At 34.6% G+C, this 25,104-nt stretch overlaps 1 protein-coding gene across 7 annotated transcripts; it reads right to left on the bottom strand.

The window, feature by feature from the left end:
* Positions 1-5,243: 5,243 nt before the first annotated feature.
* On the bottom strand, positions 5,244-24,075 carry LOC107856971 (putative hydrolase C777.06c). Of its 7 annotated transcripts, none has more exons than XM_016701925.2 (10): positions 23,776-24,075; positions 21,462-21,597; positions 14,593-14,720; positions 13,669-13,816; positions 12,663-12,768; positions 12,398-12,456; positions 7,201-7,236; positions 7,006-7,115; positions 6,533-6,594; positions 5,244-5,867 (listed from the first exon to the last, which is right to left on the bottom strand). In XM_016701925.2, the coding sequence occupies exons 1-9, from the start codon at positions 23,949-23,951 to the stop codon at positions 6,537-6,539; spliced, it is 957 nt and encodes a 318-aa protein (XP_016557411.1). In that variant the 5' UTR covers positions 23,952-24,075; the 3' UTR covers positions 5,244-5,867; positions 6,533-6,536. The 7 variants fall into 7 exon arrangements, with proteins under 7 accessions (XP_016557411.1, XP_016557410.1, XP_047251661.1 ...); XM_016701924.2 differs by having other exon boundaries at positions 5,244-5,613; XM_047395705.1 differs by having other exon boundaries at positions 22,949-23,988.
* Between the last annotated feature and the right edge of the window lie 1,029 nt (positions 24,076-25,104).

Below are 25,104 nucleotides of genomic sequence, written 5' to 3'. Positions count from 1 at the left end.
AGTTTGATCATGTGATGTGATAGATATTAAAATATAGTATGTTAATATCACTAAGTTTAAACAAAAATTGATAAGTATGCAGTCAAACATTTAGTTTTAGTTTTCATCTGTGCATGATTAAAACTGAGTAAAAATATACACACCATTTACACACATCTGCACATTCACTCAATTTTATTCACACACTAACAGACTTCCATTTCTCCTATTGACTAACTCATGCACTCCATTAGCAGCAATAGACATAGGTAGAGATTGAAAATTTAGAGAAAACTTTTAAAAGAAAAAGAGAAGTCAGATAACCTGTGAGTGAAAATCAGATAAAAAAAAGAGGAAGGACAACCTTGGTCCATATTTTTTCGGCCAAATTTCACCGAAAATAATGTCTTCAACGGAGACTAAATATTTGTTATCGTTGTCCGAGTTCGCTGGATCTCTGGCAGAGCGCAACAACAACCCAGCGGGTTGTTCGGTCATGTCACCGCTGATAACAACCCCCAAACCAGATCTGCCACCGCCCCTTACCCTCTTTCTTCCCGTCGATGCTTCCCGTCAGCAACACCATCGCCGACGACACCTCCAACAGCGAAAACGTCAACCAAATCACCCCTTTAACCAGCGATTTCACATCGGAAAATTCCCCAAACCAAACCTTTTTTTGCCTTTCTCTTCTTTTTTCCTTTTCTGGTGAAGCCTCCATGGCTGCCGCTCCCTCCTCTTCGGTTAACAAGCCCAAAAAATACGCACATACTGATTTATGCTAGATCTGTTTAAAAAATAATAAATGGAATATATTTTTTTTTTGCTTTTTAAAAATCAAGTGGTAACTTTATTTATATATATTTTTATTTTTTATTTTATTATTTTATTATTTTATTATTTTATTATTATTATTAATAAAATTAAATTGTTTATTGAATTAATTGCCTAAATTGAATTTTGCTTAGAATTTTGGTAAGGTTAAATAGCTTTTTGAACAGATAAGTTGTTACAAATTTTTACAAAAGATAAATTAATATTTTAATATTTTAGGCAAATTTTAGGCATATTTAAAATATTCGTCTCAATTAAGAATGCGGCGCACGCATCTTTCTGAGATATTTTAAAATTCAAGGATGCAATAAATGCACCTTGGCAGATATTTTTCTAAAATTAACTTTCATCGATTTGTTTAATATAAAATATGTAAACAAATATTTTTTGTACAATAAAAATGAGTGAATTTAGGCCTTAACATAATTTATTCGAAATAGTTTAAATCAAGATAAGTCAATAAAAGCAATCGTGCTAGAACTACGGGACTCGAGAGGTGCCTCACAGTTTCCTCTCGATCAACAGAATTCCTTACCCAATCTTCTGTTTTCGCAGACCATAATAAAGAGTCATTTCCTTTTGATTAGGGATTCAAAAAGGTGACTTGGAACACCATAATTCAATTTCAAGTGGCGACTCTGTAAAAAAACTAATCCCTGTTCAAAATCGTCAGTTTAATTAGAAAAAACCTTCGATTCGACACCTCGGGCGAAAATGGGGTGTGAAATTTGATATCTCATCAATTTCAAAAGTTTTAGGATGTCTATAAACATTTACTATTCCACAAACTTTTTTAATACAACAATGTCATCCACTTTGACCATATGAAAATAACAATGGATATTGTAAGGCATCATAGCAACCGTAATAATAATTTGCGCTTCTTGTACAATTACTGCAAGTATATATTTGAATATGAGGTACCTGAATACCATTTTCATCATTTTCCTCAACCCATATTGCGGTAATACATATGAGCTAGGTAAATTATATATTCGTTGGTCTAAACTTGAGTCATATCGAAGAGCAATGTGAAAGTCTTCTAGGTTAGAAATGTTTACCAAAGATCGAGAAAAAATAGAATATGAATTATTTGATAATATCCATTAGTTTCTTCACTACCGATTCATTAACTTTGTTGAAACAAGCTATCCTATATGCTAGTTCGTTATTATTGTCATAGAAGTACAATTGTATATTTTTTGATTTTCCATTTTGTGGATACAAATTATTTAAAAAAATGATACATTTGCGCTTGAACTTTGAAAGTGTATATGCCACAATCTCTTTTCGTTAATTTTTTTTTATCATACTTTGCACCAAGTGATGTAAATGCAAATAGATTATTTCAGTCCTTATGTATGTTCGAAAGTATAGGGATTCTTCATCTTCTCCAAAATATAAATTTCGTAATTTCATTAGCATTTTATGTGAAGTCAACTTGACAGTACCATTGGCACAACAAAATCTAGGTGGTTCATATTAAAATATCTTTGCAGAACAAAATTTACAGTTTGGTACTTTTTTGAGTGAAACATAATTTGATTGAGGATATTGATCAAATATATTTGAAGTTGAACCTAGAATAAAAAAAAAGACTCATATTAACTAACACTCATAAACCGTTGGCATAACTAATACAAGACTACGTACTCACCTTTTTAGTATATATATGGTACCATTTCAGTTGGTCGGGAGGAAGTATTTTCATATGGTACCAGTATTTTCTCGAATTTTCACACATAATACAACATCGAATAAGGAACTTGGCAGAATTATCAAACGGTGAGTTAAGAGCTTGGTGATTTCGAACGAATAATTTTTCCAAAGTACAAAACTCAAGAACTTTATAATCAAAAAATTCTCAACACCTTGACTAAAGGAGAAGAATTAACCGGTGTGTAAATTATTTGATTGCATACTCAAACAACAATTAGCACCTCATGATTCAAGATTTAAAATTTAAAAATAAATAATTTTTAATCATCAATTTACGTCAAAAAAAATTACCTCAGCAAGTTGATAAAAACTGATAAGAAAAATACAACTCCAAAGCTCTGAAAGAAGTAACCATCAACCTATTTGGAGCTTTATAGAAAATAAATCACCGACTTTTTTTATGATAAACTGATGAGTCATGCTTAATTACCAACTTTGATTTACAGTGATGAGTCATGCTAGTAAGGACAAGATATTTCTAATTTATAGTGATGAATCATGCTAGTAAGTACAAGATAAAGTTAAGAATATAAATACATATTTGTGATGAAAAGTGATATTTTTTAAACAAACAAATGTTGGAGAAATAAATATGTTCTCCTTTTTTTTAAAATTTTATATGACATTTTTTTTTAATTAATAAGGTTAATTTGATAAAATAGACTCCTAATAAATATTTTTCTTATTGAATGTGTCAAGTGTTTAGGGGTAGACTAATGCGAAATAGACAGAGTAATTAATTTATTGAAATTAAAAAAATTAATCTTAAAATTAAAATTATTTTGTAGCTATAAAATATTTAATATTATACTTTTTTTTAATATTGTGTGAATGAAAAGCATTACATAAAGTGAAACGAAAAAAATTAACTTATTAGACAACTAATGACTAAACAAGATATATATATATATATATATATATATATATATATATATATAAATTTATATTTTCAAAGCATAATTAATAAAGTTAATTTTATAAAATAGATCCCTAAGATATATACATTTTAAATTTATATTTTCAAAGTATAATTAATAAGACTAATTTAAAATTAAACTAATTTTGTAGCTATAAAATATTTAATATTATACATTTTTTAAATATTGTGTGGATTAAAGTGTCACACCTTAAAATTAAAATAATTTTGTAGCTATAAAATATTTAATATTATACATTTTTTTAATATTGTGTGGATTAAAAGTGTCACACGTGGTTGGTCAAAGTTTTATGGTTCAAAATTTTAATGAATTCATTAATATTACTTTTTTTTTTTAATATTGTGTGGATTAAAAGTGTCACACGTGGTTGGTCAAAGTTTTATGGTTTAAAATTTTAATGAATTCATTAATATTTTCATTATTCGTGGGCCCACAATTAATTGCAACACGTAGTGTGTTGTCTTCAAAATTTTAATGAATTCCACTAATATTTTTATTATTCGTGGAGCCCATAATTAAGTGCAAATATGTAGTGTGAGGACGACCAAACCTTGTCATCCTCCCTTATAATCATCTGTAGTGATATTCATATCAATTGAAGAATATTGAACGTAAACCAATTTGTGACGTATGACCCAAATACACGTTAAATGAAGAATATTAAAGACAAGAATTTTGTCAAATAATATCAAGATTTCTCGAAGCTACTATCAATCACTTCATCATATAAGAAAAAGCAGTGTGATGTATTAAAACTTTTGCTATATGTGAAGTTTAGGAAAAGATCAAACCACATGAGTCTATTATACTATGTTGTATTTCTGTCAGAGGTTATTTTCACGAATTAAACTCATGACCTTATCATCACATGACAATAACTTTACCCGTTGCTCTACTTTAAGCTCCCCTTCCACTTCAGATGCATGACTATAACAAATGCCCCACTTCATCCATTGAACCTTTGGTCTTCCATTCTAAATAAACAAAGTATTTATGAGGAGAGATGAAAGGGTGTAGAATACGTGGCCTCAAATTGAAAATTATCATGTACTATGTTTCTATCGAAATTTATTCATGAAGAGCCGGGATGAAGTTTTGCAGTGCTAATGTGGCAATTTTTCTTGCTGTCCTCAAAGAAATTCCCTCAAGTGGCCAACTGTTTAGAATACCTCAACCCCCGCCTATAAGGGAAATAAAGATAAAAACATATTATTATTTTTCTTTGCAATAATCACCCAGTTCCCCAAAATCATAATTCAGAGATAACAGCAAGTCATTAAGCCAACTTCTCTACAAAATTAATCATCTAAATCAATGGCAAATAGGCAACTTCCCTTGAACATAAGCCACCCTCCCCTACCACTAGGAACATGTAGCAAAGCTATAAGTTTGATAAAACTCACTACTTATATCGAGACACAACCGTTATTTCAGATTTAAAAAATATTAAAATGATATTTAGCAATTGAAGTTGCATATATTGGTCTTTTTCTCAGTGATAGTTAGATCTATGCGCATATTTGCTAGTTTTTTATACTCAAACTGGACTTTCAAATGCATGGAGGATGTGCTCCTAAAATTAGTAGAGCTGCCAAAACGGATTAACCCAATCCAATTTAACTCCATCCTTGCAGATTAATGACTTGAGAAGTAGCGAGGTCATGCTAGCTAACACGTTTTGACAGCTCTAGATCATTATTTCTTAAGTGGAGTCCTATTTCTCAGTCGTGAAACTTCAACTCACAAAATCAAGTCACTGATTCAAGAAATGAATTGTCATTGAAAGGCTTCATTTTTCTATAGGTTCAGAAAAATTAGTATTCAACTCGATACCACCTTGAATTCAGAAAAATGACAAGACTACAAGAAAATACACAAGTAAAAAATGGTCAACATTGACATCAATGTACTGATCATCCCCAATCATCCCCTTGTTGCATCTGGGTTTAATACAGTGAACTTATACAACTATCATCCCCTGGTACATACAGGCAAAAATCTCAGGTGGGATCCATCACTACTCCCATGTATTAGCCTACTTGCAACAAAAGATCAAAAGGATGCTGTCAGAGCCTTTAGCCAGTCTTTGGGCCTTCTCTTTTGTCGATAGAGCAGTATCATCTGATTGGGAATATGACTCAGTCTGTATAATAAGATAAGTTCTGTGTGTAAATATTTTTTTACAAAAGAAAACTATTTCATCAATAATTTTGGAGATAAAAAGGTAGTAACTGTGGAAGTTCTGAAAGTGCAGAACTAGCATTTGATACTAGTCGCGGCTAGCAAAAACTATGCTGCTCGGACTTTTCAAAAATGTCAATGGATGCTTGTCGGGTTCTCCAAAACTAGCGTATTTTTAGAGGATCCGACACAAGTGTGGCATCAAAAGTGAAGAGCCTGCGCAACTTAAGCAAAAACTGATAAACACTAAATAGTTGGAGGAAGCAAGTTGAATGTTGTAGGAATAGAAAAGCTAGAGAAAATTAATTTTCATCCTAAGACAACATTGGTATTAAATCAGATCACTAAACTCGAGAAAAGATTGTTTCCCCGATGAAAACATTTTTATGTCACAAGAAACAGAGCAATATTTAACCAATCAAACTTCATCTAGATTGTGTATGTAATATAACAAGGTGGAAGAAGTTTCTATATCAAGGCCTATAATTTGACATTCCGTGAAAGACTCATCATTCATTATTGTGCTTGTCTTTTACTATCATGTGACTAGCTGTTTAATCAGTGGTAGGTCATAAAATACTAAAGAGCATGGTTGAATACTTTTGGTCATCCTGAAAGAAACACTATTGATAATTAGCATTTTCAAATGATGTCAAAAATCCACCAAGCTTTGGAGTACAGAGAATGAGAACATTGCAGTCTCTAGATTGTTACTAAAATCCGTAACACCATTAAAGAGCTAAATTCGTATATCACAATCATTGAGAAGTTACATGCTTTTTGGTTTACGGTCATCTATTATGACTCCTAATATTCTCTAATGAAAGTAGATAATTTAAGGAATTTCTTTCATGGGAAATGTATCCGAGATATTATCATACCTATTTATAAGTTAACAGGGACCTTCAATCCATCATGTGCAAGTTGAACTGCTATACCTTCTCTGCAAGCAAATAAGCATGTGAAGTTCCAAAAAGCTGCTACGACAACAACAAACCCAGTGTAATCCCACAAGTGGGGTCTAGGGAGGGTAGAGTGTACGCAGACCTTACCCCTACCTACCTTGAGAAGGCAGAGAGGTCGTTTCCTAAGACCCTCGCCTCAAAGAAAGATGAAAAAGTGGCAGTAGCAGCAAACAGAAATAATAAGATAACCGAGGCTAAGAAAATAACTAGTAGTAACAGAAATCTAAGAATAAGATAATACAAGAATAATACAAATACTGCGGGAACGGAAAAGAAATAAGTCGGACTAACAACTAACCTTCTACCTTGATACAAGATAGGCTGCTAAAATATAAAATTTGCAACTCCCACCCCCGCCCAACCCCCCAAAGAACCATTAAGCAGTATACCTTCTAGACCATTCCACAAGGAATTCATTATCTTTGTGGTGGTCAAATTCATGAGTCATTCCAATTAGTAGAGCCCTCTTCGGGCATAGCATCTTCAACGCCTCGAGAGACTGGAAAATTAAATATTTCCAGCTGTTAAAATAGGGCATGAACAACACAAAGGTCAACTAGAGGGTTCCTCTAAAGTAAGCACACCTGAGTAAGGCAAAGGTGAACATTGTGGGAACCGTTCTGCACATATTGAAGACAAAAAGGTACAATTACACGAATATAAGTCAAGTAATAGCAAGAATAAGACCTAACTGGCCTAAATAAAAAGAAATCCCCCTTTACAGTGGCATATCTTATATATATCAATCCTAGATGGAAATGTACCAAAAATAAAGGAGAAAAGGAATAAAGCAATTTTAAAATTATTGAATGAGATAAGAGTTGAGGTTTTTAAGGGTCCAACGACCATTTATAGTTAGGTGCCTCAGCGCGAAAACAAGCAATGCATAAATATCTCCATCAACTTGTCCCTGATATTTCAACTACAGTGAACACCATTTCTCGATAAGAAGCACTTTCCATTTATGGCGGTGTCTGGATGATAGCAAAGACGGAACTGAAGTGGGAAAGAAGGAGGGGGAAGGTAAATAACACGTGGCAGCACACTAATACGCCATCATGTTCTCATCTGAATGTGTTACATACCTCTCAGGATGGCCGGAGATGCAGTTCAAACGATGAAAATAATTTAAAGGTGTCGTCGGATCTTCAGAACAATTTGAAAGGGATACATATGTATTATCCCTTCCTACTGTTAAAAAACTCCGCCCCATGTAGCACTTCAATTTTCCCTTAATTAGTTCTAACCATGGATAGCACCTCATATAGAATTTCTACGATTCCTCCTAACTAGTTTCTAATTTCAATTTTTCCAAACATATTTTGTTAACCAATTGAAACTTGGCGCCTAACATTTGTTCATAGCATGAGTAGTGCTTGGCTGGTAGATCACAGATAGCTAGTAGGAGTTTTGTTATATTCTAAATACATGGGGTATTTATATTTAGGCTGGAACTCAATGGGTAATCCATTTAATCAAATGAGTTCAGACTTATGATTTAATGGATAATAGATGATTGTAAAATTTAGGCTTCTTAATTTATTGATAAAGGATGATTTTATGCAGAAAATACTGCAACTTTTGAATGCTAATCAACAACGCGAAAGTTTGATGACTGCAGAAAAGCAGAGGACTCAAGCTATGAGAATTGACAAGAGCAGAACTTCCCTTGATTTGCTTGTATGCAGGCAGAGTTGAGAGGAGCATTTTGCAGGTGGTTTAGCTTAGATGGAAGGAGTTGAATGGAAAGGGATCAAAAAAAAGATTAGACATAACAAGGAAAGGAGGATGAAAAGGAAGGCATAAGACACTAATCTTTTTTTGGTAAAGGGTAATTTTATTAAAGCAAATACCAAGAAGGTACTACAGAAAATGCAAAAAAGTATTGCACAAAGACTCCCACTAACATAGGACACAATATTAATATTAAGATTTACTTCACAGCATCTCTCCAAGGGCAACAAAGTGTTATCCTTTCAATTCCTCTTAAGAAACTGACCGATCCAATAATTTGAACTCAGGCAGGAATGGAATGTGGAGTGACGAGGGCAACACCAGATTTTTAATTAGGGGGCCAGTTGATATATGCATACTGCAAAGTAAATCATTCTTTTTTATTTATTAAATGCAAAAGTTAAAACTTTTAATAGCAGAATACTATCCTAAACAAAAATATTTGTGTTTTAAATATAAAAAACAAGACTGAAAAAGTTTAAATCAACAACCAAAGATGGCAAAAAGATTATAGTCTAAGAAAGGTAATGTATTATAAACAAAGGACAAACTCCATGAGTAGTCCTGCAATACTTACAAACAGAAGTCACAGGAGTAAAACTAGCCTCCTATGAATTCATAAGTAATCTAAGATACTGGGAATACCCTCTTCTTCTTGAGGATATTCATGCATACACCAAAAATAGAAAAGAACCAAACAATTCATCTTCATTTCCTGTAAATACCAACTCTTGTTTTCAATACATCTTTGGTTCCTTTCTAGCCAAATGGCCCACCATATGCCAGCTGGGGCAAACTTCCATCTCTCTATGTGCCCTGACTGGTTTCCATCCCTATTCCAACAAGCTAAAGCTTCCTTTATGTTCCTTGGCATAGTCCAACTAATGCCCCTAAGGTTGATGATGATCTGCCAGAGTTTCATAGTCTCCTTACAGTGTAAAAAGAGATGTTTTTTTGTCTCTGCCTCACATTCACAAAAAAAGCATCTTGACCATAATCGGAAACCTCTTTTCATGAGGTTATCCTGAGTAAGTGCAGCCTGGTTGGCCAAAATCCAGATAAAACAAGCCACCTTGAATGGAACCTTTACTTTCCATATCATCTTCCCTGGCGAACAATCTTGTTGTACATCTGATCTCTGATAGTTTCTGTGGGCTAACCCACTGAAAATCTTCCTTGTTTGTCGGGAACCCAAAATAATTGATCCTCACCAGAATGTTTAGAAATTCAACCATCCTGCTTACCTCCCAATCATTCAGATGTCTCCTAAACCTAAAGTTCCATAACTGAATCTCTCTCATCTCTTTGAAATTGGCCTCGTTTTGTAGGCTCAAATTAAAAAGATCAAGAAAGCTGCTTTTTAGAGGCCCCTGTCCCACCCAACTATCCTCCCAAAACAAGGTGTTCCCTCCATCCCATATCTTGATCTTACAATATCAATTTCGGTCACAAATTTCTGATTGATCTCCATACTCCAGTACCATATGGTTGAGTAGCAACTTTACTGATCCACCAGTTTTCCATGCCATATCTCATTTTGGTTATCTCCTTCCATAAGGATTGTTCTTGAGAAACAAATCTCCACAACCATTTCATGAGTAAGTTGCTATTCTGAGTGTTCATATTCCTTGTTCCCAGTCCCCCTTTTTTCTTGCCGGCCTACCTTGATCCTATTTAACCCAATGTATCTTATGGCTGTTTGGATCGCAGTTTCCTTGCCATATAAAGTTTCTTCTAATGGCCACCCAATCTGTCTCTTACAATAGCTCGCATAGGAAATAAGGACATCATATAAGTAGGTAGAGCATCTGAACCACAGGTTTTGGTGGTGGCATTTTTATACTCTAGCTTTGGTGAAAATTCCTTTTTTGATTGCTTTTAGTCCTTAAGTTGGAATTGCGAGTTCATGAACATCTTCTTTTGGCTTAATTAACCATTTGATTACTGGCCGGAGTCAAATTTTATGAGAGTAACTCAACCACCCAAAGACAAATATTGGCTCTTACAGTTGACAAGCTTCTTCTCACATCTCTCCAGAACATTGTTCCAGTCCCAGATGCCCTTTGATTTACTCGTCTCCCAATATCATGCCAAAATATACGGTAGGGAGTTCTCCAATTTTTCCTCCCAAAATATTTGCCAAACTGTCTATGTTAGGTACCTCATTATCAGGGTAAATGAAACTTTTGCTCCAATTAATGTGAAGGCCTGAGATTGCTTCAAACAGTACTAGGATGACTCTTAAATATTTCAGCTGATTGTTGTCTGTATCACAGAAGATTAATGTGTCATCTGCATGGTGTAGATGAGTGAAAGCCAAACCTTGCCTATCTTCCATATTTGCGTTAAAACCCCTTATCCAGATGTTTGTCTGGGCTTCTTAGCAATCATTTAGTCCCTCCATTGCCAAAATAAAATGGAAAGGAGATAAAGGATCCCCTTGTCTCAGACCTCTCTCATGATTGAAGAATCCAGTGGGTGATCCATTAATCAAAACTGAGAATTTCATAGTACAGGTGCAGAATTTGATCCAGCTTATCCATTTCTGGCCAAAACCATGCTCTCCATAGTTTTCCAGAGGAATTCCCAGGGTAAGCGGTCATACGCTTTCTCTATGTCCAACTTACATAAATTCCGGGAACCTTGCTAATCTGCCTCACATCCCCACATTCATTAGCTACCAAAATGGCTCTATGATCTGCCTTCCCTTGATGAAAGCCATTTGATGCGAATCCACCAATTCAGAAATCACTTTTTTCAATCTCTTTAAGTCAAAACCTTTGAGATGATCTTGTATATGCTACCAATTAGGTTGATAGGTCTAAAATCTTTCAGTTCTTTGGCCCCTAACTTCTTTCGGATTAGGGCAAAGATTCTGGTCATGAAAATTCTGAACCGCTGCCACCACTTCTATACCTCTCTGCTCAATACATCCCAGTATGAGGTGGAAAAAGCCATGGTAAAGCCATCGGGGTGAGGAGCTTATCCCTAGCACATGCCATGACATGGTCCTTAATCTTATTTTCACTGAATTGACTCTGTAGCATTAAGTTGTCTTCATCACTGATAACAGACCTTTATCTCGGGCTAAACTGAGGCCTCCATGTCTCTGTTACTGTATATAGGCTCTGGTAAAACTTGACAATTCCTTCATTTATCACTTCTGGATCTCCTAAGCACTCACCATTTACCAGAAGCCTGTCTATGTTGTTGCATCTCCTGTGGCAATTTGCAGTTCTATGAAAGAACTTAGTATTTAGGTCTCCTTCTTTCAACCACAGTGCCCTGGACCTTTGCCTCCATGCTATCTCCTCTCTTTCAGCATTACCTTCAAATTCTACTGCGAGAACAACTCTTAGGTAAACTTCATCATCTGAGATTTGTCTCTGATCCTGGATCTTCTCTAGCTCTGCCAATTGACTCAGGATACTCTGCTTCTGTAATCCTAGATTGCCTTGCCGAGTTTTGCTCCACTCTTTTAATTTACCTTTCAAATATTTTAGTTTTTTTAGCTAAAATAAAGTCAGGTCTGCCTCTGCAAGTATGGGAGTCCCACCAAAGCTTTACTTTCTCCTTAAAGTTTTCTACTTGAATCCACCAATTCTCGAATTTGAAATAAGAGTTGACCTCTCCCACTTCCTCGTAATCTCGTTTTCTTTCTTCTTTCCTTTTTTTTGGTTTGGGGGTGGGGCGTAGGGGGGGGGAATGGTAGCACCACTCGTCGTGACAATCACTGGGTTGATACAAAGAGGACATTTAGTAACCATAATAATAGGGTGAGATCTGGAAGAATAACCAACAATGAGAATACAATAGGCGTAATATTCTGCTATGCATAATCAACAAACACAAAATTCAATTAGAATCAGGTCCTAGTTAACAACCACAGCATGTTCATGTGGTTAGATACCACATAGATTATGCAAGTGGTCAGTATTGCTTTTAGATTTAATGCCATAACAAGCATTAGAATGAACAACAGGCTTTCATGGGCTTCATCAGCAAGATATGATCAAATAATTGAAATTTTACACTGCCTAAACTGACCTTATAGAGAGTGTCCAAAATAAGCAGGTCTAGTTGTTGACCACTATCTTTTGAAATGTCTGCAAAAGAAAATTCTTCCTTAACAAGACTCAACCTTCATTTATCAAGAATACACACATTTTCATCCAGTGAGAAACTGAGAACGGCTTCAACTATCCTCAAGACCAAATACTGAATGAATATTCAGTTCTTTGGGTGAAAGGGTAAGATCCACAATGATCAAAGATAAAACCCCACAAATCAGAGGGATGGAGATAATACTCACAAGATACAGTGGTTGGAAGAAAGCGTGAAACATCGGATATATATGCAATTCTGAATTTTTTACCAAAAAGAAACCCCAAGCACACATAATCTTCGCCATGCATTACCTACATCCAAATTCTACAAGTTAAAACAAGACAAGACACAAGGAAATATAGAGTGTATTTAAAAAAAGGAGGTATTGAACTTCAAATTTAGAGGATTATTAAATGATGGGGAGGTCACTAGAGTTATTGAGCTTCTACAGATCTGGAAAGTTTCAAGGATACTGTCCAGAATGAAGACTTCATCATATGGAAAGGGGATGAGAGGAAGGGGTTCACAGTAAAGTCAGCTTATTTACTTTTGAACTCCACTGGACAGCATGCACAAAGCAGTCAGTGGAGGAAAAGCTTGAAGGAAGAAGCCCCATCGAAACTAAGGTGTTTCTTGGTTGGTGATGAGAAGGGCATGTCTGACTCATGAAAGTCTACAAAGAAGGAGAATTCAGCTATCCTCAAGATGTTTTTTAAGTCAGGAAAGTGCAGAAACCAATAGCCACTTATTCATGCATTGCAAGAGGACTGAACAGTTGTGGCAGATCCTTTTGAGTATGTCTGGACTCAACTGGACCATGCCAGGAACCACAACGGAGTTGGTAAACTGTTGAGGAAAATGGGAGGTAGTGAAATAATATGAAATGGTGGGGTGCATCCCAGCTTGTATGCGGTGGACTATATAGAAAGAGAGAAAAGCAAGATGCTTCATAGAGAATAGCAGTTCAATACAGGCATTGAAGACGAACCGTGAACAATCCTTATATTTTTGGTGTAAAGAAAGATGTATAGAAAATACAGAATGTTTATTAGACTTCTTGGAATCTTAGTAAAAACCTTGTAAGAAGACCAAGGTTTTCTTTTCCACCACTAGTGTTTGGCATCTCTTTTGTTGTTAATATGGTACGCAACATTATAAGAATACAACATTACCAATTTTCTTTTTAAAAAAGTAGGTACGGTGAAACTCACTGGCAACGGAACAAATTCTAGTCCTGATGCAACAAACGACTTTTCACAATCATTTTCAATAATCTGCCAATCAAGTTGTGCAACACGTCTAATTTCTTGTCCTTCCTTAAGTTTCTTCTGGACTAAGTAAGGGAATTTCTGAACAATGCTGTTTCAGAAAAAGAATTGAAGGAGAATCAAGAAAATTGCACGAGAAGTAAAGCTGCATAAATGAAGCATGATTATATAAAAATTCCGAAGACGATAGACTAGAGCTTGCCATGTTTAGTACACATGCTCATATTTTCAATGTCATTACTTTGCTGTCAATGAAGTGTTTGTTAGTGAAAACTGGAGAATAGGCACTTTTTATTAATGAATCAGGGACAAAAGGATATAGTATGGCAGAAGTAACAACAGAAATGAATAGTGAGAACCCAACAAATTACAACTTTCACATTCATTCATGCAAGTGGAAATTTTTATCCGTAGCTTTGAAGAAGAACAAAAAACTTTATGCAAGTACAACGAAAACTTATATCACGAACTTCATCAGTAAAACCACTAAATTAGTAAAAAGAATGAGCAGTCATGCTGTCATGGAATTAATAATAAGATCACAAAAGTCCAAATCATGACAGGATGTTCAACCAAATGATAAGTTTTATCTTCCAATCGGGGAGGACTTGACCCAGAGAATTTCAAGCCATCTCCTCCTTCATTGTCTTTCTTTCTTTGTCTCATTCTGTTATTTTGTTGGTTGTCATGGAGGAGATGGTCCTGATTTGAGGGGATTAGCTTCAAGTTCATCAGGCAACTTCGTTGAAGAGCAATACTAAACTCCATAACATTTTTAGAATTGTCGATTGACTACCAATGAAGGATTAGAAAAACTACGCTTATCATCGTTAGACATCTACAAGCAGCAAATTTTCATCAAAGTACCTATCCATTGAATATTGAGTCAGGTACACTGGTGTCGGATCAATGTCATTTGTTGGGCTAAATGGTTGCACTGCACGGATATCATCCAAGCCGAGAGTTGCATCAGCATGCTCATGAGTCAAAATAATCTGATATTGTCAAAACCTTCGGCTAAGTATACTGTGGTCCAAATAGACAGCTCTATATAGAATAGAAATAATCGAAAGACCTTTCTATCTCACAAAACAATATCAAAGATAAAATCAGTGAGCTGCTTCAATCATATACCTATCTCTAATCACAGTTCTCTACACCTTTTACATCTTCGTTTGATGGAGAGCACCATCACTCAGTTAAATTTAGTCCAAACAATTAGAGCAATATTGCAATGACTAATAATTTTTAGTGCTTTCTAATCAATAACAAAGCAGATGGTTGAACCAGATCTACATCTTCTTTGTATAGCTGATACCTAAATGTAAAATAAAAAAGCTTTCATTTTGTATATTTGAAATATGTTCACATCGATATTCGTTTTCAAATGGAGAGACAAACTAAGGCCATTAGATGTCAAAGTTGTTTCTTGTGAACAAAAACGACAAAATTTTGTGCTCTCTCAAACTGGATAAAATTGTGTTATCTTTTTATTTTTGTATCTAGAACTCTCTTATGAAAACATTCAAACTTTGTTATTGAGGTTTCCGTTTTTTGGCAAGTTGAGTCGAGCTGGTGCAGACCATGAAAGACTGTGAACGCAAATCCAAGATGCCTTAAATGTTTGAACTAATGAACGTCCTACAGACCTTTATATATTAAACTGGATTTTTTTCAATATTTATTCCTTTCCCAAAAGTTTGAGCAATAATGTTAATTTTCTCATCTTTGAAACTCTTGATAAACAACAACCATGCCTAAACCAAAAAACAAGTTACGGTCGATTATATGAATCCTGAGTTGCCGTGTTTCTCTATTTAAACCCATCTCAAGCCATTATTATACAAAATAAAATTAAATGCAAAGGTACTAGAAGTTCTCTAAATTTCTACTACTTTAGAAGCACTGACCAGACTAAAAGACTGACTAAAAACATATTTCCACTTACCAGCCAATTTATGAAGAATCCTTTGAAACTCTTGATCTTGATGAAGAGTACTGGAGAATAAGATTAGTGTTCTATGTTGACTTATAGTTTTGGTGATTTGTTTTGTTCAGCAGTATATTTGGATGTCGCAAAGTTCATTTCCTCACATAGGACCTCTTCAAGATTCAGAAAGTTTTGATGTCTATCAATTCTGTAAGAATGCTTCTACCTCTTTTTTTTTTTTTTTTTTTCATTTTCTGCAATTTAAACCCTCTGGATATGCATTTTAGCATATATCATCGTCTTCCTAGTTTCCTAATATCCCTATCAATAAGACAAAGATGGAAAGCGCTTAAAGGAAACTCAATCTACTTATCCAGTTCATTTCCCACAGATGCTGAAATTGCTATATCTTCCAATGTTTTTAAACTCCAGATAACATAGCATCCTTGAAGTCTTATAATTCAATACCAAGAATGCTTATAACCAGATACATATGGTCCCAAATACCACTTCTCAGACTTCCCAAATCATTATGAATTTTTTCATTTAGCCTAATGAAGCACCATACTGGTAATAACACAAAGTGAGTGTTGTTTAAAAAGTTCTATCAGCTCACTATCTCAGCTTGCTTTGCACCCCTACAGCTTGGAAATGTTGAAACTCCTTTACTATTAAAAAGTTAGTTGAGTAGCAACTCTCAAGTGAAAGAGCAGCATACTGTGAATTTATCTCAAATTCACAAGTTTAAGACCTGATGATTGATAAAGTTACATATGATGATTGATAACTTTTCTTTTAGCAAGGAAAAAGTGATATACTTCGCAATTTGGAACTTGGGGAACTCATTATAAACTGCATATTCTGCTAACACAACATACCCTATGACCCCACAGGCGGGATCTGGAGAAGGTAGAGTATAGTGGCGTATGTAGACCTTACCCCTAATACAAGCATTATTGAAATAATGGGAACTCTGGCCAGAAAGTCTGGGAGAAAATGAGGAAATTGTGTTTACAATTAACAACAACAACAACAACAAACAACCCAGTGTATTCTCAGAAAGTGTTTATAGCTAAGTACCAAAAAACAAGAGCATCTCCCTGCCTTAGGATATGAACTTTCTGTGATGGGAAACTAAATATAACCAATAGTGCACTTATGATGCTAATGTGAAGTGGCTTCTGGACATTTATGTAAAAAAAAAAAAAAAAAAAAAAAAAAAAAAAAAATTGGGTAATGAAGCAGACTATTGACCCATTAACGATTATTCTGGACTGTAAAGAAACTAGAAGATATTTAAAGATTGAATTTCAAGTGAGGTCATGTAGAAGTCATTAGTGACAGGGCATTCCTGTTCTTCTTCCAATCTGAAAGTATTGGGGATTATTCAAGACACAATAATGAGATGTGTCAGCAATACTTCCCTTCTTTAAAGGCAATGTTGAATCTCTTTCAATAATTTAAGACAGATGAAATGCTGATCAAAAGAAAATTTGAAGACAGATGAAAGCAAAGCTAAGAAAATGTGACGCCTCCAATTTGCAAATATTAGAAATATAATACATATAAGAAATGAAGGATGAGTGATGTAACGACCCAACCCGTAGTTACGTGTGAAAACGCCCCGAAAATAATTTACAATAAATAAAAGGCTCAAAATGAACCGGGACAAAATTTAAATCGGGGAGAAAATCCTGGCCAAAGGGAATTGGGACAAGAGGCTCAATTATGGACTGGATTGGACTGCCGGTAACCGCTGCAGCGGTAAAAAGCAATAGCCCCGTCCAGGGATTTATAAGAATCCTCTTTCTTTTTATTTCCATAGGTCGCCCCCTTCCTCCAAAAACACTCTGAAAAAACTTATCTCCCTAACAACGAGATTTCAAAGGCCAAGGTTTATGAGAGTGGTTTCAAGACACACCCGGAGGGAACCCAGCATGGGAATACGTTTAGCACGTGTGGGACAACTCACTCTTCTCCGTAGCAGTATGTTTCACCTAAGTGGTAAGCTAAGGTTTACTTTTTAGCAACTAGACTAGGGCTAGATGCACTTAACGTTAGTAGTAATGTCGGAATCTTACGTACTAGGCCTTTGGCACGAAGTTGTATGGGTGGACGCTTTGAAATCTGACTAGGCCTATGGTTAGGCCTAAGTATGATGGTATACCTGTACGGTGGGTATTCTAATTGTGATGAGAGACGGATAAAATGATAGAGTGAATGTGCACAGTTTAATATATCCCAGGCTTGAATATAGTGGAAAATCGAGTGAGACAACACGGAATAGTAAAAGGTGAAAATAAGGGAATCCAAGGGAAGTGGTTAGGGTGACGTATGACCAGTTGGGGGTTAGTAATTAGCACAAGTGAATCTCTTCATTGATGAACGAACATAAAAGAGTAATTTTGTGAAGTAAAGAATAGAGTCCCCATTAAAATAGTTAGGGAGGATATAATCTAATGTGAAACATGTGAGGTTGGGAATGTGGAAAGAGAGGAAGGGTGTGATAGTATGAACTTGGGCTACGGCAACCCGCAAGGAGGTATGGCACATGATGGCCGGGGATATATACATACATGTATGTATAGAAATATATATACATACATGTATATATAGATATTTGTATATGTGTGTGTGTGAGCGCATATATATACATATATATATATGTGTGTGTGTGTATGTGTATTTATATGGCCAAACACATCGACAGGAACCTCAACTTGGCACGATCTTTCTTTTGCACCTTACGTGGAAGATGCTCATTTTAAGCACCTAAAGTAGCCATAAACTGTCAGTTTAGCACCTTTCGCTGACATGGCAAAGTGAGTGCAGAACACTCGTTTTTGGGCGTGTGACAGTGTTATTTTAGCCCATTTTTCATTTAATTTTATCATCTTCTTCCCCATTTTTTTTCACCCCACTGTCTTTTACCATTTTTTTCATGCTCAAACTCCTTTAATTGTATTCTCAAACCCCCTCTATCTCGTAGAAAATAATTTATTTGAATGTTTTTTCTATATCACTACTAACAATATAATATAAAAAGTAAAGAAAATAAAGATTGTCTAAAAATATAACTAAAAAAAAAAAATAGAGTTAACTAATTCAAACACGAAGAGTATATATTGTATCAATATGATAATTAACTCTTAAAGAGTATTATTAAAATACAATTTGATCTACAAGATTCACTTCCAAGCACCCAACCTCTATAAATTTAACTCCCAACTGTACCCATGTTTTTTTTTGTTAATTAATTTTCTAATTTTCTTAAAAATTAAGGCTCAGATATGTCAATAAAGCTCAACAAGAAGAGATTCTGGCGACGCCATGGCTGCAAATGCCTCGATTAAAAAGCTCATAAAGGGAATGAAAAATTCAACCTCCATTAATGGAGGTTAAAGAAGATGGGTTGGGTGGGGAAGATGATTTTGGTCTTTTTTAAAAAAAAAAGTACTCCCTCCATTTAAAAAAGAATGACCTACTTTGACTTGGCACAAAATTTAAGAAAATAAGGAGGACTTTTGAATCTTGTGGCTTTAAATTAAAATTGTGTCAAATGTACCAAAATGCCCTTTAATCTTGTGGTCCTAGACATGTCATGTGGAAAGTTGAAATTAAAGTATTGTCAAAAAGAAAAGGGGTCATTCTTTTTTAAACGGACTAAAAAGAAAAGTAGATCATTCTTTTTGAAACGGAGGGAGTAATAATTGTGGGTTTATATAATGATGCGACGATTAAAATGAGTTGACACAAATTAATTGGCCTTTTAATCCACATCAGAGCGAGTGCACCCCACACACCAGATCTGATGCAAAAAGGTGCCAAAATGACATAAGTTTGTAGTTGGTTTAGGTGCTTAAAATGAACACTGTCTACTTAAGGAGCCAAAGTGAAAGATCATGCCAAGTTGAGGTGCCTGTCGATGTAGACACACACATCATGCATGCATACATGTATATATATATATATGTATGCATATATGTGTGTGTGTGTCTATGTATGTATAAACTAACGTTGTTGATAAAAGTGAGTTGACAATTGTTGTAGCACTTAGGCCTTCTTGACTTGTGCTTGGTTTGTGGACTTGACATTTGTGATTGCCTCCTAGCATGACATGTGATTGATTTCATGGCATTTCATTTGCATTGTGATGATATGTTGTGATGATGGTTCAGGTACCACGCTAGTATGGATATGATTGTTGTGATTGGGTTAGGTACCATACCAGTACGACGTTTTGTTAATGATGAGGCTGAGAAGGGTAAGAGATGATGCGCACATCTAGCATACATGCATTCATTCATATGTTCTAGATGTGATTCTATTATATATATGTTCTCATCCGTGTTTTCGTTGTGGTAAATGACGAAAGAGGATTTAGGAATGAAAGTTAGGACCTTTGTGCGGACTGGGTTAGAGGTGAGATTCAACGGTCCCCTGAGAGACCAGTTATGGTATGATATGCTTGGTGGAACTTATTATATTTACGGGATGTGATACAATGATGTCTTGCGGTAAAAAGTGCTAGAGGACGGGGGTGGATGTAGCTTAAAGAAGTGTAGGTACCTTAAGAATAGGTCGGTATGGGAGGAAAAGGTATAGGTTGGAATAGATAGTCAAGGGACAAAGATATGAAAAAATGACAGGTAGGTCACAAAGATGCTAAAATGATATGTTGAGGATTCTCTAATTGAGATTTAGAATCAAAACTTTACTTGATGTAATGATCTTTCCATATTTATTATTGATGTTATTTATTCTAACCCTGGTCAGCCGAAGATGATTACCAGTATGTGTGGTTATACTAATGCTACAGTTACTATACCTATAGCCATGGTGTAGGCTAGTTGGAGAATCTATAGCACCGATGCCACAGATGTCGATCACTCAACGGTAGCTCCTACTATCTCTATCCTACATCGATGTTGTGTCATGGATGTCCCTACTCCCTGTCTAGTGTTCTTGTGCCGGTTTAGGCTAGTAACTGGGAGTCGCTTGTAGTTGTTTTCCGTATTTATTTTTCATATCTGATGTATTAAAAACAAATTATGAAACAAATTGATTTAATAATCGTTTTTGAACTGTTGAGTTGTCATTACTGTGATAGATAACACTGATCAAGTGAACATTGCAGTAACTTCCGCATTGGTTTAATGGTGGGATATTAGGGTTCTCCTATCTGGAGTAGGAGTAGGTGGGTGCCCGGCATGATCCGGCGAGTTGGGTCATGATAAGTGAGAAGTAATATAACGATAAACATGCTTTGCATACAAAATGGCTTATGATTTCTGAAAAATCCTAAAAATTAACATATTATCCTTTATTCTTTATCCATATCCTTTACGTGCATGTTTCTTAGTTACAGATAAACATGTAATTATGACAGATTAAAAGAAGCAAATCAATGCTAAGGCATGTAATAGAAACACGTATAGCAAAAGCAGTGAGAAAGTACAATCAAGGAAAAAGAACAAACAAAAAGCATATACCTAGAAATACCATAATGTTATTGGCTTATTGCTTTCAAAGGATACATAGGTATAGCTGCATAGGTAAGTTAAGCTTGGCATTAAGCGTATCACCACATGAAAAAACTTTTAATTCAGCGCGGCTGCATTTGTTTCACACAATTACCTAATAGCATGTAATCTAAGTTGTATACACAAGCCAGATGGTTCAAGTTATTCCTCAAATTAACTATTTATGCACATTTGACAATTATCTCATTAACCGTGTTACACAGCCTCAATCTACTAGTAATGCAACTGGAGAAAGTAAGTTAATAAACTTAAAATGAACTCACAGAATCAACTTGGGGAATTCTATAACGAGTGAACCACCGAAGTACTTGCTCCCTAAACGTTTTCCCAACATCAATTAATATGTACTTGTGCTCATCATTGTCCTTATAATAATCAATAAGAAGAGATGTATTACACCTGCAGGCCATCACACGACTGTTAGGGGTCATTTGGTAAAGCGTATAAGAACAATGTTGAATATGCTTTGCATTAGTAATGTTGGTATTAATTATGCTTGCATTAGTTATGCTGACATTATTTCTTCTTATACATTGTTTGGTATGAAATATTAGAAATAATATATCTCGTACAGAAACAAAAATACCCTCTACATTCTTTAACCTAGCACACTTTTTTGCAACAAAGTAGTTCTTTTAGCTGAACACTTCTCTTTCTTTTTCCCCCAAAATGGATGTAAATAGTTGTTGCTTATTAGCATTGCTTCAAATTTCTCGAGGAAAATTGATCAAGTTTTCCGTCCATCTTCATGTTTTTCTTTGACTAGGACCATCTTTTAGGTAACAACATGTTTTTTTTTTAAAAAAAACAAATCTGCTCCTAGTTATAAACACCATCAAATTATGTTCCCAGATATCAAGTTTGTGTTTATATCTAAAAATAGGAACAATGCAACAGTGTGACTAATTTAACTTTTCACCATTACACACAGATGGGAATCGCTTCTTGGTTGAATTTTTCCATCTAAAATACCCCCGTTGTTCCTTAGATCGAGACAGAGAGGGAATTGGAATATATTTTGAATTATTAATAACAAGCTAATACATGTGTTGAATTCCTTCGTATTATTAATAACACATAGCATAGGAAAAGGGTGGGATTAGTAATGCACACCTCCATACACAATAGTGTGTATAACTAATGCAAGCATTAGTTATACGTTAAAGAATCAAAGGGAAAAAAGAACAAGAAGTGCAGCTATCTCCGCATAAGGTAAAAAAGTGAATCAAACAAGGTAATAGTAGTACATTAAACTAGTGCATGCATTAACTTTTCCAATACACTCTACCAAACGACCCCTTATTATCTACGCTCAATTAAACAATTCTCAGAGTGACCAAGTGTACTCATCATCAACCATACTGCTCAAATGTTGCTATAAAGACAAAGTTGCAGAGCCAGTATAAGAATTAGATATTTCCTTTCTCTTAACAACTTTGACTTGTATTTTTGTCCAATTCATCCCATTCTTCCTTTCTTTACAGAAGCAGTTCTAGTAAGAATTAGTATAAGAGAGTCGCACAATTCAATATGGTACCACATCAAATGGAGGTTCTAGGTTCGAGTCTCACCATCACCAATAAACAAAAATACAATCAACGCCAACAAATATAAGTATATAAATGTATCTATCTAACAACGTGAACTTTTATATGAGATATCACAGAATTCAGCATAAACAATCCTCAAAAGATTTCAACTTTAATAACTAAATGTACAAAGAAAAGGATCAATCTGTATTAGCACTCACCAGTAATCAATTCGCATTGGTTTTATCATAAACCACTACTCCATATAACTCAATAAACTGCAATTAAACAGTTCTCAATTGAAACTGTAACAATTATTTATCAAACACATTGCTCAACAAGTTGCTAGATTCGACTAAACTAAATAAGAACATACAAATTATACACACACAGATCACTCACCTGGAAAGCAAATTAAATAATAACAACATACCCAGTGTAATCCCACAAAGTGGGGTTTGGAGAGCGTAGGTGTACGCCGACCATACCCCCTACATAGAGGTAGAGAGGCTGCTTCCAATACACCCTCAGCTCGCGCAAAAACAGATCAACACAATTCCGGAAAGGAAAAAAGAGAACTGAAAATACTACAGAAAGCATGACAAAGCATAGTGAATAGCAAATACAACAAAAATATGATAATCGAAGTACAAGATGTGGCAGATAAAAACAGAAATCTAGGAACAAGAAACTACAGAAGTAATGCTACTACTAGAATGGAAAGATAAGAAGGACCATATTCTACTACCTGCTAATCTACCATCCTAATCCGTACACTCCACAACCTCCTATCTAAGGCCATATCCTAGATAAGCTGAAAAGCAATTCAAAAACAGAAACCTAAGAACAAAAAACTACATAAGGAATGCTACGATTACTAGTATGGAAGGATAAATGGGACCACACTCTACTACATGCTAACCTACCACCCTAATCCGTACCCTCAACAACCTCCTAGCCACGATCAAGTCCTCGATAAGATGGAAACCAATTTGAAAAACCATTACAACTCAATATAATTAAAAAACGCAGATAATCAAGAAACGACCTATAATTAGGGTTATCTTCAGGTGGAACGGTAAGTGACTGGGAACAAACGGTACAAGGAGGATTTGACGCACGGATGAGGCACAATGCATTGGGAACAGCACTGGAACAACCGGTGCCTAGGAAGATCAACGCTGATTGTTGCGGCTGCGTGCTGCCGTTCTCAGCGGCGGCCATTTTTAACCGGAGAGGAAAAAATGTGCGTGTTTAATTCGAATGAGAAGAATGTGCCGCTATATATTCCAAAATGGAGACATGAGGGACCAACTGAAGGGACCAACTGAAGGTAATGTAGTCGGTTGGTCTATTGTTTCATTTCTTTTTTCGGTTGATATTTTCTCACACTATTCAAAAAAAAAATAATTCTTTTTCTTTTTCTTTTCTATATAATAGAAGGAGTGGTTTCAACATATCACTTATTTGACATTAAATTAAAAAATAATGGTATTAAGGTCTTTAAAGTAAATTGTAAGCTCTTATTGGAAAAAATTTTGTGCTTCTTTTTGTAGACCTTTCAAAAATTTTAAAATAAAATCTACTCTTTTCTCATAAATGTCATGTAAAAAATTTACATAAATGTCATTACATGTGGCTTTTAGCCTTGTATTCATTTCCACAGGTGGGCTCTCATCTACCATCTATTTTTCATAAAAATTGTATTTCTCATTGTATTTAGGATGAATGTGGGTACCTACATGCTACTTTTATTTAGGTTATATAATATAAAATTATTTCAAATATATTATGTTTAAATAAATTTATTAATAAGATAATAGTTTATTATAATACTTAATATGATAAATATAATTAAATACATTTTATTCCTTATTTACATTTCATATCAAACATACAATTTGCTTTCTTCCTTATTTGTTACATCAAATACAAGTTTGCCTAATTAAAATTTTTAATGTATAATTAATAAAGTTAATTTAATAAAATAAATTTTTAATAAATATTTTTTTTAGATTTGTGCCAAGTCAATATATACCAACAAAAAGAAATTAAAGAAAAATACATAACAAGATTTTACTTATATAAGGTTAAACATAATTTGTTACTAAATAATAATGATAATTAGTTATTTTTATATATGCAAATCATATTATCCGTATTGGATTAAGCATACTATTCCTACGAGTTAATGATTTTTTAATTACAACTTTGAACATTAATTACTTGTTGGATTGTAGTTATTGCAACCACCTCAAACTCAAACCAAAAGTTTTAATATTTTATTTTTAAAAAACTTAATATATAAAATGTATTTTACTCATATAACTTATTTGATTCATTTGATATTTTCTCGATTTATCTAAAACCTACAGAA

This window comes from Capsicum annuum, chromosome 8, assembly GCF_002878395.1.
Source record: "Capsicum annuum cultivar UCD-10X-F1 chromosome 8, UCD10Xv1.1, whole genome shotgun sequence".
Classification (NCBI taxonomy): domain Eukaryota; kingdom Viridiplantae; phylum Streptophyta; class Magnoliopsida; order Solanales; family Solanaceae; genus Capsicum; species Capsicum annuum.
The sequence above is the reverse complement of the archived record's forward strand: the minus strand, read 5'-3'. Positions and strand labels throughout refer to the sequence as shown.